Source organism: Kogia breviceps, chromosome 1 (genome assembly GCF_026419965.1).
Source record: "Kogia breviceps isolate mKogBre1 chromosome 1, mKogBre1 haplotype 1, whole genome shotgun sequence".
Classification (NCBI taxonomy): Eukaryota; Metazoa; Chordata; class Mammalia; order Artiodactyla; family Physeteridae; genus Kogia; species Kogia breviceps.
The window spans coordinates 87,089,568-87,101,724 of record NC_081310.1 but is presented as its reverse complement, the minus strand read 5'-3'; the positions used below and the strand labels follow the sequence as shown (position 1 = coordinate 87,101,724).

Genomic DNA, 12,157 nt, shown 5'->3' with positions numbered 1-12,157 from the left:
CTTCTTCCAGGATTTCAGGAGGGTGAGCCTTTGCTATTTACGAAAAACATGGCCACATCTATTCTTTCAACAGTCCCATTACAGTTCCATCATCACTCCCATTTTATGGATGATGAAACTGAGTCTTAGAGGAATTCAGTAAGTGATAGCTCTATTGGATGCGCTGAGTAACTGAGACTCGCACCCCCTCGCAGGCCTGAATCCTCTGGCACCCCCTCCACAGGCTCAGTTCTGTGTATAATCTGCTTTTATCTGGGGTTCTGACCTTGCCTCACGGCCTCCTCCCCCGAAAGCCACCATCGGATCGGATTCTCCGGGCATGGCTTTTCTTTTGGTTTCACTCTCCAGCATACCGGGGGCACAGGGACAAAGGCTGCCGTCGTTTCTCTGAACTCTAAGGGGTTAAGGCCTGGGTCCCGCCTCTTTTCCCGCCAGGCTGGCGGGAGTATGAATAGCCTCGCTCCCACTCCCGACTCTCAGTCGCTTCAGCTGCGCCCCGCCCCGTCATTGTCCCCATCCGTCTTCTTTACCCTTCCGTCCTAAAAGCTTTGAGAGCTGCTGGCTTCTCCCAGTGCTTCGCCTCTCTCCACCTTCGGTGGGTCAGACGGGCAGGATGGAGGGCTGCCTGGGGGAGGAATCTTTTCAGATGTGGGAGCTCAACCGGCGCCTGGAGGCCTACCTGGCCCGGGTCAAGGCGCTAGAGGAGCAGAATGAGCTGCTCGGCGCGGAGCTCGGGGGTCTCCGGGCACAGGCCGGGGACGCCTCCTGGAGGGCCCGTGCCGACGAAGAGCTGGCGGCCCTGCGGGCCCTCGTCGACCAGCGCTGGCGGGAGAAGCGCGCGGCCGAGGTGGCGCGCGACAACCTGGAAGAAGAGGTGGAGGGCGTGGCGAGCCGGTGCCAGCAGCTGCGGCTGGCCCGAGAGCGGACCGCGGAGGAGATGGCCCGCAGCCGGCGCGCGGTCGAGGCCGAAAAGTGCGCCCAGGCCTGGCTGAGCACCCAGGCGGCGGAGCTGGAGCGCGAGCTGGAGGCTCTGCGCGCGGCGCACGAGGAGGAACGCGCGGGCCTGAACGCACAGGCAGCCTGCGTCCCCCGCGGCCCCGCTCCGCCCCGCGGGCCCCCCGTGCCGGCCCCCGAGGTTGAGGAGCTGGCGCGGCGGCTGGGCGAGGCGTGGCGCGGGGCAGTGCGCGGCTACCAGGAGCGCGTGGCGCACATGGAGACGTCGCTGGGCCAGGCCCGCGAGCGGCTGGGCCACGCGGTGCAGGGCGCCCGCGAGGGTCGCCTGGAGCTGCAGCAGCTCCAAGCAGAGCGCAGCGGCCTCCAGGAGCGCAGGGCCGCGCTGGAGCAGAGGTTGGAGGCCCGCTGGCAGGAGCGGCTGCGGGCTACTGAGCAGTTCCAGGTGAGGAAGCCTGGGGGCCTGGGCAAGACGAGGCTTCAGGAAGTCCCGCTGGGGATCAGAGACCTGGGAAAGGGAGTGGGAAGTGGGGCGTGTGGTGGCTGCAGATTCAGGGGCCACTTCTTAGAAAACCATGCCTGGTGCCACTGTCCTAGACTTTCACAACTCTGTCTAGTGTAGGGCTGGAATGATGGAGGTTCAGACCTCAAAGCACACCCCCTCGAAGGGCAGACAGGCACAAGACATTGCAGCAGCCTCCTCACTGTCTAAATGGCACCTTTGTACCCTAATGGCCCCTGGACCCCTCCCTAGGCCCTGCTGTCACTCAGAAGACGCTCAGAACTTTCCCTCTCAGTGCTGATCTGATGGTCTGGCCACTCAGGAGTCTCCAAGTTCCCAGCCGCCCTCCTCCCCCTGACAGGAGAGGGTGAGGGGCCCTGGATGGGGGGCCACCATCCCTTCTTTCCCTTGTCTGGGCTTTTCGGCTCCTGAGCACATTCCAGAGGCCTGGGACAGCTGCTCCCCCTCACACTGCGCAGATGTGACCAGCAGCTGAGAAAACAGCCTCCTGCCTGAGCCAGACAGAGGTCTCACCATGCCCCCCCCCACCTTCAGAGGAGAAAGATTCCAGAACATGTGGGAAGTGGAGGGGGTGGGGGCCCAGCATGGGGAGCAGGAGACAGTGACTGGGACCGGGGCTGTTTGGCTTCCAGTCCTGCAGGCTCCAGGCCTGTTGATTAATTGTTTTTCCTTCTGCTTCCACTTTTTTCCTTCTTCTCCTCTCTGTAACCCATCTCCTCTCCTCCCTCACCTCCCCCTTCCTGTGGGAGCTGAATTCTGAGCAGCATGTGCTACCATTTAATCAGCATCCTCAGAGGAGGAGCCAGGCCGTGGGAGAGGGCTGAGAGGGGCCACTGTGCTCTTCTCGGAGGCTTCAGAAGGGGTTCTCTGGGCGGGAAGTGGGGTAGGGGAGGCAGGAATCTGCTCTGCAGAGAAGTTAGTCAGCGAGCAGAAGATGCTGCTGCAGCAGCCAAGGGGCATGCAGGTAAGTTAGCAGAAGAACCCCATCCCTTCACTGACTGCCTCTGGCTTGCTCTGCAGCTGGCCGTGGAGGCCCTGGAGCAGGAGAAACAGGGCCTACAGAGCCAGATCGCCCAGGTCCTGGAAGGTCGGCAACAGCTGGCACACCTCAAGATGTCCCTGAGCCTGGAGGTGGCCACATACAGGTACAGGTTGACCCTGAGCCATGCAGGCACACAGATGCACACATACATGCAGGGGCAGACTCCTTGGCTGAAGAGGCCCAGAGCCACGGGTGGTGGAGGCTCTGCCACTGCTCGGTCCTGTGACTCTAGGCTGATCCCTTCCACACCACGATGTGTGCCACCTAAGCCCACCTGCTCTCTCGTGGGTTCAGGACCAGAGAAGCATCCTGTGCTCAGGAGATCCCCCAAGGAGAGGTGATATAGCTGAGTGGGACAGCTTCAAAGGAGAGGGCTGGACACGTGTGGGTCATCCATATCCAGAACCTTACCGCAAGGGGCTGAAAAGCCCAGTCTCTGTGTGTGTGCTCACACAGGGAGGGTGATGTCCTTGAGCAGCCTCAGGAAGAAGGAATTGCAGGTGTGGGCTGGTGGCACTGACTTGCCACCTGACCTGGGCCTCAGTCTCCTTGTCGGGAGGATGGGAGATGGGCTGGGTGACAGCCAAGGTCCCTTCCATCCTGAATGTCCTGGGGCCTGGCTTCTCTCAAGCCTTAGTGCCCTTGGCCCTGCCCAGCCCTTCTACTGACCACGTTCCCTCTTGGCTCAGGAAAGGTTGAAACCAAGGAAGCGCTGCTTCTCTGGCTCTGTGGCCTTGGGCAAACCCATTTTCTGGGAAACTGGCCTGGTTAGCCAAGGATCCACTGATGAAGCCTGAGAAAGGGGCTTTGCTACTGTGAAGGGCTGCATACCCCAAGCCTGCAGGGTGGAGCCAGGGCTAGACAGGCTATGAGGACAGTGCCCCCAGAATCCACAGGCAAACAAAGGCAGGGGCCCTGGGACAGGTTAAGGAGGGGAGGGGAGGCAGGGCCCAGAGAGGGAAGGTCAGTGAGGATCTAGGGATGAAGAAGAGAGGGGCTCCACCTCCATGGGGCACAGAGATCAGGGAGCATGATGCTGCATGGAGAAGGACAGAGGTGAGACCATAGAAAACACTAACCAGACTCAGAGATCATGAAGAAGAGCACAGAGGGGATAGGTGTTCAGGATAACTTGTTGAATTGATTGGTCCTCCCTCCCCCGCAATTGGTCCCCTCCTCCTCAGTCCCCATGGGGCACTAAGGCAGGGGCATATACATAAAAACCTCCATTGCCCTGAAAGGTTTGGGATCCAGAGTACTTAGAGATCCCAAGATGAGGGCCTTGACCCCTAAATCAAACCACTGAGGGGAAAGGACTGCACAGGCTTAACCTGAGTTTTGAGGCATGAAAAGGATTTGGAGAGAGGGAGCTGAATTCATTGGCTTTTGTCTGTAACCAGCTCTGGGGGCCCTGGGGGAGAAGGAGGAGGGAGCCTATCCCATGGGAACGGCCTGAGAATTCCCACTTCCCCTGGGAAGCCCCCTACTCAGACCCTCCAGATGGCAGTGTGGACAAAGGCAGCAATTAGCATGAGAATAGGCCCCCCACACGGAGGATGAGGTCATAGGCCTGTGGTTGGGAGGGGACTAGTCTAAGCAATGTGTGTGTGTGTGTGTGTGTACACTGTGTCGACTGTGTGGGAATCTGCCTGTGTGTCTGTGAGTCCAGCTGTGTGTCCCAAATAAGTGTGTGACTCCGTGTGACCAAGTGGGTGATATCTGTGGGATGTGACCATGTGATTTCATGTGCAGAGCCAAGTATAACCCCGTGTGGCTTTTGTGTGATAGTGGTGAAAATGAAGAGATAGCCTGCCGGGCCAGGGACGCGCATGCTCAGCTGTGCCTTTTCCCTGGCTGGCTTGCAGGCTGGCCTGTGGGCAGAGGGCTGACCCAGCTTTTCCTCCCTTGTCCCCAGAACCCTCCTAGAGGCAGAGAACTCCCGGCTGCAGACACCTGGCAGCGGTTCCAAGGCTTCCCTCAGCTTCCTGGGTAAGAGGAGGGGCCAAGGTCCCCCCAAAACTTTACCTTTCTTTCCTTGTCACACCCAGAGCGATGCCTTTCCTGAAAAGCAGCAGTCTAAGTCTTGACGCCGTGGTCCTCCACGGCAGCGAGCATACTCTTAGCCCAGCCCACAAAAGGCAGGAGCAGGGCACTATTGCCAGAAGTGGTAGCTGCTCCCCTACCCCACCCCCAGCCTGTATGTGCTGACACCATTTCTTCCCCTCTACCTTTCCAGACCCTAAGCTGGAGCTGCATTTCCCTGGGACCCCAGAGGGCCGGCGTCTGGGACCTTTGCTTTCTGTCCTGAGCCCTACTCCCCTCTCCTCACCTTTGCCTGATACCCTTGAAACACCTGAGCCAGGCTTTCTGAAGAGCCAGGAACTCCTTCAGGCCCATACCCCCACCTCGGCCAGCACCCCCATTCTGCCCACACCTCAGGCTCCCCGCCCTGCCACAGATGCCAAGATCAAAGCCCAGGATGCCCCTCTCTCCCTGCCCGGGATACAACAGGTTCCAGAAGCTGTGTGGGCTGAAGCCAAGGTGGCCATCCCTGCCAGCATCCTGCCAGGACCAGAGGAGCCTGGAGGCAAGCAACAAGAGCCCAGTCCAGGCCAGTCCTCTGAAGATCATGCCTCCCTGGCTCCAGCCCTCAGCCCTGACCATCCCAGTGTAGAGGCCAAAGATGGAGAACCCAGTGGGTCTAGAGAGTCCAGCAGATTCCAGGAGGAAGGGGAAGGACAAATCTGGGGGCTGGCAGAGAAAGGAACAGCTGTAGAGGTCAAAGTAATAAGCAGCTTGCAGCAGGAAACGTGGCAAGAAGAGGGGGATCTGGACGTGAAAGAAATCCAAGACTCCCCAGGTCCTTTGGAAAAAGAAACTCTGAAGTCCCTGGAAGAGGAGATTCAAGAGCCACTGATTTCTCTGGAAAAACAGCGCCATGAGACAATGAGATCTGTAGAGAAGGAGAATCAAGAATCTCTGAGGTCTTTGGAAGAAGAGAACTTAGAAACACTAAAAACTCTAGAAAAGGAGAATCAAGAGTTATTGCAGTCTTTAGAAGGAAAGGAGATGGAGGTAATGAGACCTCTAGAAAAAGAGACTCTAGGACTACTTAAGCCTATAGGAAAAGAGGACCCACAGACATTGCAATCACTAGAAAAGGAGAGTCAAGAAATAATGAGATCTCTTCAAGGAAATGTAGAAGCATTTTTATATCCAGGAAAGGAAAATCAAGAATTAGTGAGGTCTATAGAAGAGGAGAACTTTGAGTCATTGAGAGCTCTAGAAAAGGAAAGGCAAGAGCCACTGAGATGTCAAGAAGTAGAGAACCAAGAAACATTGAGACCCTTAGCAAAGGAGAATCAAGAGCCACTGAGATCTCTAGAAGAAAAAGACCAGGAGACATCAAGACCTCTAGGAAAAGAGAATCAGCCACTGAAGTCTCTAGAAAAAGAAGACCAGATGACATTGAGCCCTCTAGAAAAGGTGAAACCAGAGGCACTAAAGTCTCTTGGAAAAGACCAGGAGATAGTTAGACTTCTCGAAAAAGAGAATCAAGACTTATTAAGGTCCCTAAATGAAGAGAGTGTAGAGGCAGTGAAATCTTTAGAAACAGAGACTCTAGAACCACTAAAGCCTACAGGAGAAGAAAAGCTGGAAATATTGAAACCTATAGAAAAGGAAAGTCAAGAACCACTGGGGTCTGTGGAAGGGAACCAAGAGACATTGAGACCCCTAGAAAAAGAGACTCAGAAATCACTGAGCTCTCTGGGAGGGCAGAGCGTAGAGAATATGAGATCTCCAGAGGAGGTAGACAAGGGAAGTCAAAAGTATCTGGAAGAGGAAGAGAACGTGGAGAAGGGAGAGAATCCAGAGCCACCGAGGTCCCTGGAGGAGGAGGGACAGGAGCTGCCACTCTCTGCACATCTGCAGAAGTGGGAAGATATGGTGCAGGGGGATCAAGAACTGGATCAGGAAACGCCCCCTGGGAGACCTGAAGTGGACAGTGAGGACGAGGCAGAGATGGAACCTAGGGAACGGGATAGCTCCGCTGGGAAGGGGGAGGCTGTAGACCAGGGGGAGCTGCAGCTGATGGCCACAGGCAAGGCCTGGAGCCCAGGTGAGGGGCAGCCAGGGAGCTCTGAGGCCAAAGAGCAGAGGGTCTCAGCTGAGGGAGCCAGTGGGGTGGGAGGCACTGAGGGCCTCCAGGACCCTGAAGAGCGGCCAGAGCAGGTGGGGACCCCGGGCCTCCCAGCTCCCCAGGGAATGTCAGAGGTGATAGAGCCAGTGTTGGAAGGTGAGGATGTGGCCCCCAGGGATGGCCGAGCCTCCCCAGAGGTCACCTTGGGCTTAGAGACTGCAGGAGCGGAACAGGAACCGGAGCAGGAGGCTGTAGGGCTGGAGGACCCAGGCGGCCTGGCCAGAGAGGAGGTGATGGAGCCACCCCTGGGGGAGGAAGGTTTGGAGGCAAAGAGGGTGCAGGGCTTGGAAGGGCCCAGAAAGGAGCTGGAGGAGGCAGCTGCTCTGGAGCCAGAGCTCTCCACACTGCCCAGGAAGAGCAGAGATCTGCTGGAGACTGCCAGGGGCTGGGAGGAGTCTGAGCCTGAAGCCCCTGAGGAAGCAGAGATGTCCCCTGCTGAGACCTCATGCTGCGATGGAAGTGATACCCCTCAACCCAGGCGCTTGAGCTCAGAGGGAGCAAACGAGGATGCCAAAGCAGTGCTGGGGCCCCCCAGCCCACGGCCCACTGAGTCCTGCTCACCCATCCCAATCCCTGAAGATGCCCCTGGGCCCCAGCCCCTGGCTGAGGGGAGCCAAGAGGCTAGCTGGGGGCTGGCAGGCAGGGCTGAGGCCCTGGGAAAGGTGGAGGGTGATCAGGAGGATTTGGGCTCAGGGGGAATCCCTGAAGGCCTCCAGGAGGAGGGGGAGGAGAGCAGAGAAGAGAGTGAGGCTGATGAGCTAGGGGAGACCCTTCCTGACTCCACTCCCCTGGGCCTCTACCTCGGGTCCCCTGCTTCCCCCAAGTGGGACCTGGCTGGAGAGCAGATGCCCTCCCCTCAAGAGGAGGCTGGAAAGGAAGGCTGGGGTCCTGCAGTCCTGGCCTCTGAGGGCCTTGGGGCCCATCCCTCAGAGGAGGAGGAGGGGGGAGATGAGGAGGAGGAACGTGGCCATGACTCTGAGCTGTCAGAAGAATTTGAGGACTTGGGGACTGAGGCTTCTCTTCTTCCTGGGGTCCCTGGGGAGGTGGCAGAGCCTCTGGGCCAGGTGCCCCAGCTGCTACTGGAGCCTGCAGCCTGGGATCGGGATGGGGAATCTGATGGATTTGCAGACGAGGAAGAGAGTGGGGAGGAGGGAGAGGAAGAAGGTGAAGAAGAGGGGAGGGGGTGGGGGGCAGGGCCCGCTGTGGGCAGCCTCCCGGCCCTGAGTGGCCCTCAGAGAGGGAACCTCCTGGGGTCTGAGACCATGGATGTCAGTGTCCCCTGGGATGATGGCTTGAGGGATGCAGCATCTGACGCCCCCATGACCGCCCTGGAGACTGAGTCCCAGGACAGCACGGAGGCCTCAGGATCAGAGGAAGAGTCTGATGCTATTCCCTTGGAGAGGGAGGGCCAAGTCCCTGGCCCTCTGGGGACCCTCAGTGGGCTGGAGGACGCGGGCTTGGAGGTAGGGGACACCCTTGGTGTCAATGGCCAGGGCGCCAGCCTGAAGGAAGAGTTGGAGCATGTGAATGGGGGTGTGGTGAATGGGCTGGAGCAGTCTGAGGGAGTAAGACAGGGGAAACCGGGGCCCCCTGAGGGCGACCAAGGGAGCCCCTTGGAGGAGGCGGAGGAGGGGGGTGCCCTGAAGACCCCTTGGGAAGGGGCTCCTCGTCACCTGGGCCAAGGCCAGCTCCTGAAGTTCAATCAGCGAGAAGGAGATGGAGACTCCTGGTCCTCAGGGGAGGACTAGAGGAAGAGCACCCCCTCCTGCCCTGAGGTCTTGGGCAGGGGGGTATCCCCAAGCCCCTCCCTGCTCGGAGGCAGCACCCTTAACTTATCTCTTGACCTGTGGTTTCTGTCCGAGAGGGCTGGCTAGCCGAGGTGAAATGGGTGTGGCAAAGGGACCCGTTCAAAGAATGCAGGCTCTGGGAATAGATACCAGCCCCTTAGACCCTGCTAAGGGGGACATCCGGCCTGCACTGTCCCACGAAGCTGAAGCCAACTGAATCTCTGTAGGACTAGCCCCCCCCCCTTTTCCTTGCACTCCCTTTCCTCCCCATCCCATCAGCTGGAAAAGGCCAGGGGCCCAGTGGCTCCTCCAAGGGGAGGGGGCCGTGGTGGTCCATGCGCCAGGGCTCACCAGCTCTGCCCTTCTTCACTGCACCCTCATGGGATGTCTGGCTGGTGGCTAATGGGGGTGAGGGTGTGCTCCTATGTCCTGACCCCCCAATATGCCTGCCATGTTGTAGCCCCATCTGGCTTTTCCCTGCCTGAATAAAGTAATGCCTCCGCCTATAAAGTCTGGACTCTTCCTTCCTCAGTTCAGGGGGCCTCAGGGCTGACACAGAAGCAGAAGAGACTGGGGGAGGAAGCAGGAGATGCTAGTGTTAGGGAGGGGCTGCCTCCTGAGGAGAGGAGGACCTGGAAGGCCTCATGGGGGAGACAAGGCAGGCAGACGAAGGCTGCAGGCAGCAGTGCTGGGGGCCTGGGGAGGGCTGGGGGTGCTGCTTGATCAGGGAAGGGGGGCCAGCCCCGGTGACCTTGGCGCCTGCAGAAGTCAGGCCTGTCATCATCTCTGCCCACAGCACTGATTACAGGGATTAAGCCTTGGGGCCACCCTCACCCGCGCATGTCCTCGCTGCTGGCCCCTCAGCGCCGCCAGCATAATAAGCCCCCTTGCCCCCAAACCCAAACAATTGTATGGCCTTGGCGTCTGCTCAGACTGGCTGGGTCAGAGCAGGGTAAGGGAAGAGGGAGGCCTATTCTGTCTCAGTCTGGCTGTGTGGCCTCAGGTCAGCGTTTAACCTCTCTGAACCTCAGATTCAGCCACACAGCGAGGGATGCTGGGCCAGGTGACTCCGGGGCCTCCCAGGGCAGGGAGAGCAGGAGGAAGGCTAGGGAAAGCAGGAGGGCTACAGTTTAGATCTTCAGTAGGACTTCCCTTCCATGCTAAAGCAGGAGACAGAGAAGACAGGAAAGTGGAGGTGAGGCCGGGATAGACTGAAGCTGTCAGGGGTGAAACAAAAGAGCCAGGGGGTGTGCTGATAACGGGTTAGATCGGGGGTCCACCCAGCCACAGCTTCTTCCCAAGAGTACCCCCCTTCCCAGGAGTTCTCTGGGTCCCTGTGTAGGGCAGGGTGACACCAGGGTGTTCCTGGATTAGGCGGGGCTTGAAGGCCTTGAAGTCAGGATACCCAAATAGAAACCACTCCCCAGCTCAGCTCTGCAGGGAAGGAAGAGCTGGCAACACCTCTAAATATCCTGGGTGGGGGTGGGGCCGGGGCTGACAGACAAATGTTCCATGTCTGGGGACAATCCCAAGGCCAGGGGCAGGCCCTTCCTTTCCTCGGGCCCAAGGCTGAGGGCAGGGGAAGATGAGAAGATGAAGTCTCAAGCCCTCTGACCTCAACTCATCCTCTGGACAAGGAGGGGTGGACAGGAGGCCCCCTGACAGAACCTCACTGTCTGTTTCTCTGCCCATGCCTTTCTCCTCCACCTAAGAGGCTTTGCATTAGGTACCCAGGCCCCCTCCTCTGCCCTTGGCGTCCAGGATGCTGGCAGCCCTCCTGGCAGCCCAAGCCTCCACTATCCTTCCTGTACTCACTGCTAACAAGGCCATGTCTGCTCCCGCCAGGCTGCCAGGCTGGGGGCCAGCACACTGGCATCTGGGCAAATAAGGCCCACTCCCTGCTCCTCTAATGGGACAGAGGAGACCTGTGCTTCATCTCCCCAGGCCCTCGGGCACCCCCGCCTGGATGAGGGACCAAGGACAGAGGCCAAGCCAAGCAGTCCTTCCCTGTGTCTGGTGCCCATCCTGCCCCCGACACCAAGATCCCTGGTCCCCTGCAGAATTACCCAAACTAGCCATTTCTGCCAAAATCCCAAACAGGTGGAGGGACATCAGTTAGACAGAAGTGAAGACTTTCTAAAAGACGTATATGGTGGGTGGTGTGTTCTCTTTGGCTATGGTAGTCCATCCGTGCAGCAAGAGAAATGAGGGTTGGACAGTAACAGGGACTGTCGGATGTTTACAGGGCATCTCCTATGCACCATGGACCATGCAGGTGCTGGGAGTCCAAGGTTCCTGGCCCCGAGAGCTCTACCTTCTAACCGAACAAGGGCTTCTGAGTGGAAATCATATTTGAAAGCAGAGAAGGGCAGGAGGTTATGGGAACATAGAGCAGGGACCCCACCTGATCTAGGCTGGGGAAGGCTGGGAGGAGGAGGTCAGGGAAGGCTGCCCTGGGAACCTGAAGGATGAGCAGGAGCTGACCAGCGTGGGGAAGAGAAGGGAGGAGGAGGAAGTAGGAGGCGGAGGAAAGGATTCTAGTCAGAGGGAACAGCAGGTACAAAATCCTGGGGCAGGAAGAGAAGTCTGGGCATTGGAGGAACAGAAAGTAGGCTTCTGTGGCCAGAAGGTGGAGAATGAGGGGTAAAATGTCCACAATAAGACTAGAGAGGAGTTGGGGGCCAGTGGGCCAAGGCCTCGCCAGGCAGCCAAGAAATATGGATTTCGTCCTAAGGGGAATGAGGAGCTTTGAAGGGTTGTAAGTAGTGAGATGACATGACCAGGTTTGCATTTTAAATAGAACCTTCTGGCTGCTCTGTGAGAGTGGATTGGGGTAGGTCAGTGGGCTTCAGGGACGCTACTGCAGCGGTGCAGGTGGGGGACAAGGGTGGCAGTGAGATGGAGAGGAGGTATGTAAGGGAAGCACAGTCTCAGGCCTTGGTGATCCACTGTGGGAGATGGAGTGGGAGTGTGGCAGTAGGGGCAGCTGGGAGTCGGTGGTCCCATCTTCTGAGCTGGAGAATCCAGCAGGAAATTGTGACCTCTAGGAGGAGCTGTCCTGGGAGAGGGTGGGTTTGTGGAGCTCAGGAGAGAGGACCAGGTTGGAGAAGAGAATTGGAGGGGTCTAGGGGCCCAAGGGTGCTCAGTAAACATGGATTGAATACATTAATAAATGAATGAATGAACGACTGTGATGTGATCAGACAACAGGAAGCATTTGGGAGGGTGGAGTCCCGGGGGAGGGAATGAGGAGGCAGCACCCGCCACGTCCCCCCCATCCCAGCATGAGGACAAGTGGGAGGTTATTCTGGGACCTCCTCTGGGTAAATATAACCTCTGAATGGGGCGGGGGTAGGGTGGAGGGGGCTGGAGGTGACTTCCTCAGTTTGCTTGGGGCACTTCCTTATAAGGCTGTGCAGGCCGAGGCGCCTGGGAGGGTGAGGTCAGGGGCTGAGCTCTCCATTCAGCCCAGCCTGATGCTGTCCCTGTTGCTGCTGCTGCTGCCAGAGGCTCAGAGGAAATCAAAGGCCTTGGCTTTGGGTTCTGGCCAAGGAGCTCAGTGTGGCCTCTTAAAGGGCCCCCTCAGCCTCACATCTATGCAGGAGCCCAGTCCAGGGGTGGGAGAGGGTGTTCTTCCAGGGTCCTCTCAGAAA

The 12,157-nt window shown here is 58.3% G+C and overlaps 1 protein-coding gene across 1 annotated transcript; it reads left to right on the top strand.

Annotated features, from left to right (window-relative positions):
• Positions 1 to 483: 483 nt before the first annotated feature.
• NES (nestin) lies at positions 484 to 9,014 on the top strand. The gene is made up of 4 exons (XM_059051326.2): positions 484 to 1,396; positions 2,495 to 2,619; positions 4,432 to 4,505; positions 4,753 to 9,014. Exons 1-4 carry the CDS (start codon positions 614 to 616, stop codon positions 8,463 to 8,465), a joined length of 4,695 nt encoding a protein of 1,564 aa, XP_058907309.1. The 5' UTR covers positions 484 to 613; the 3' UTR covers positions 8,466 to 9,014.
• Positions 9,015 to 12,157: the final 3,143 nt, after the last annotated feature.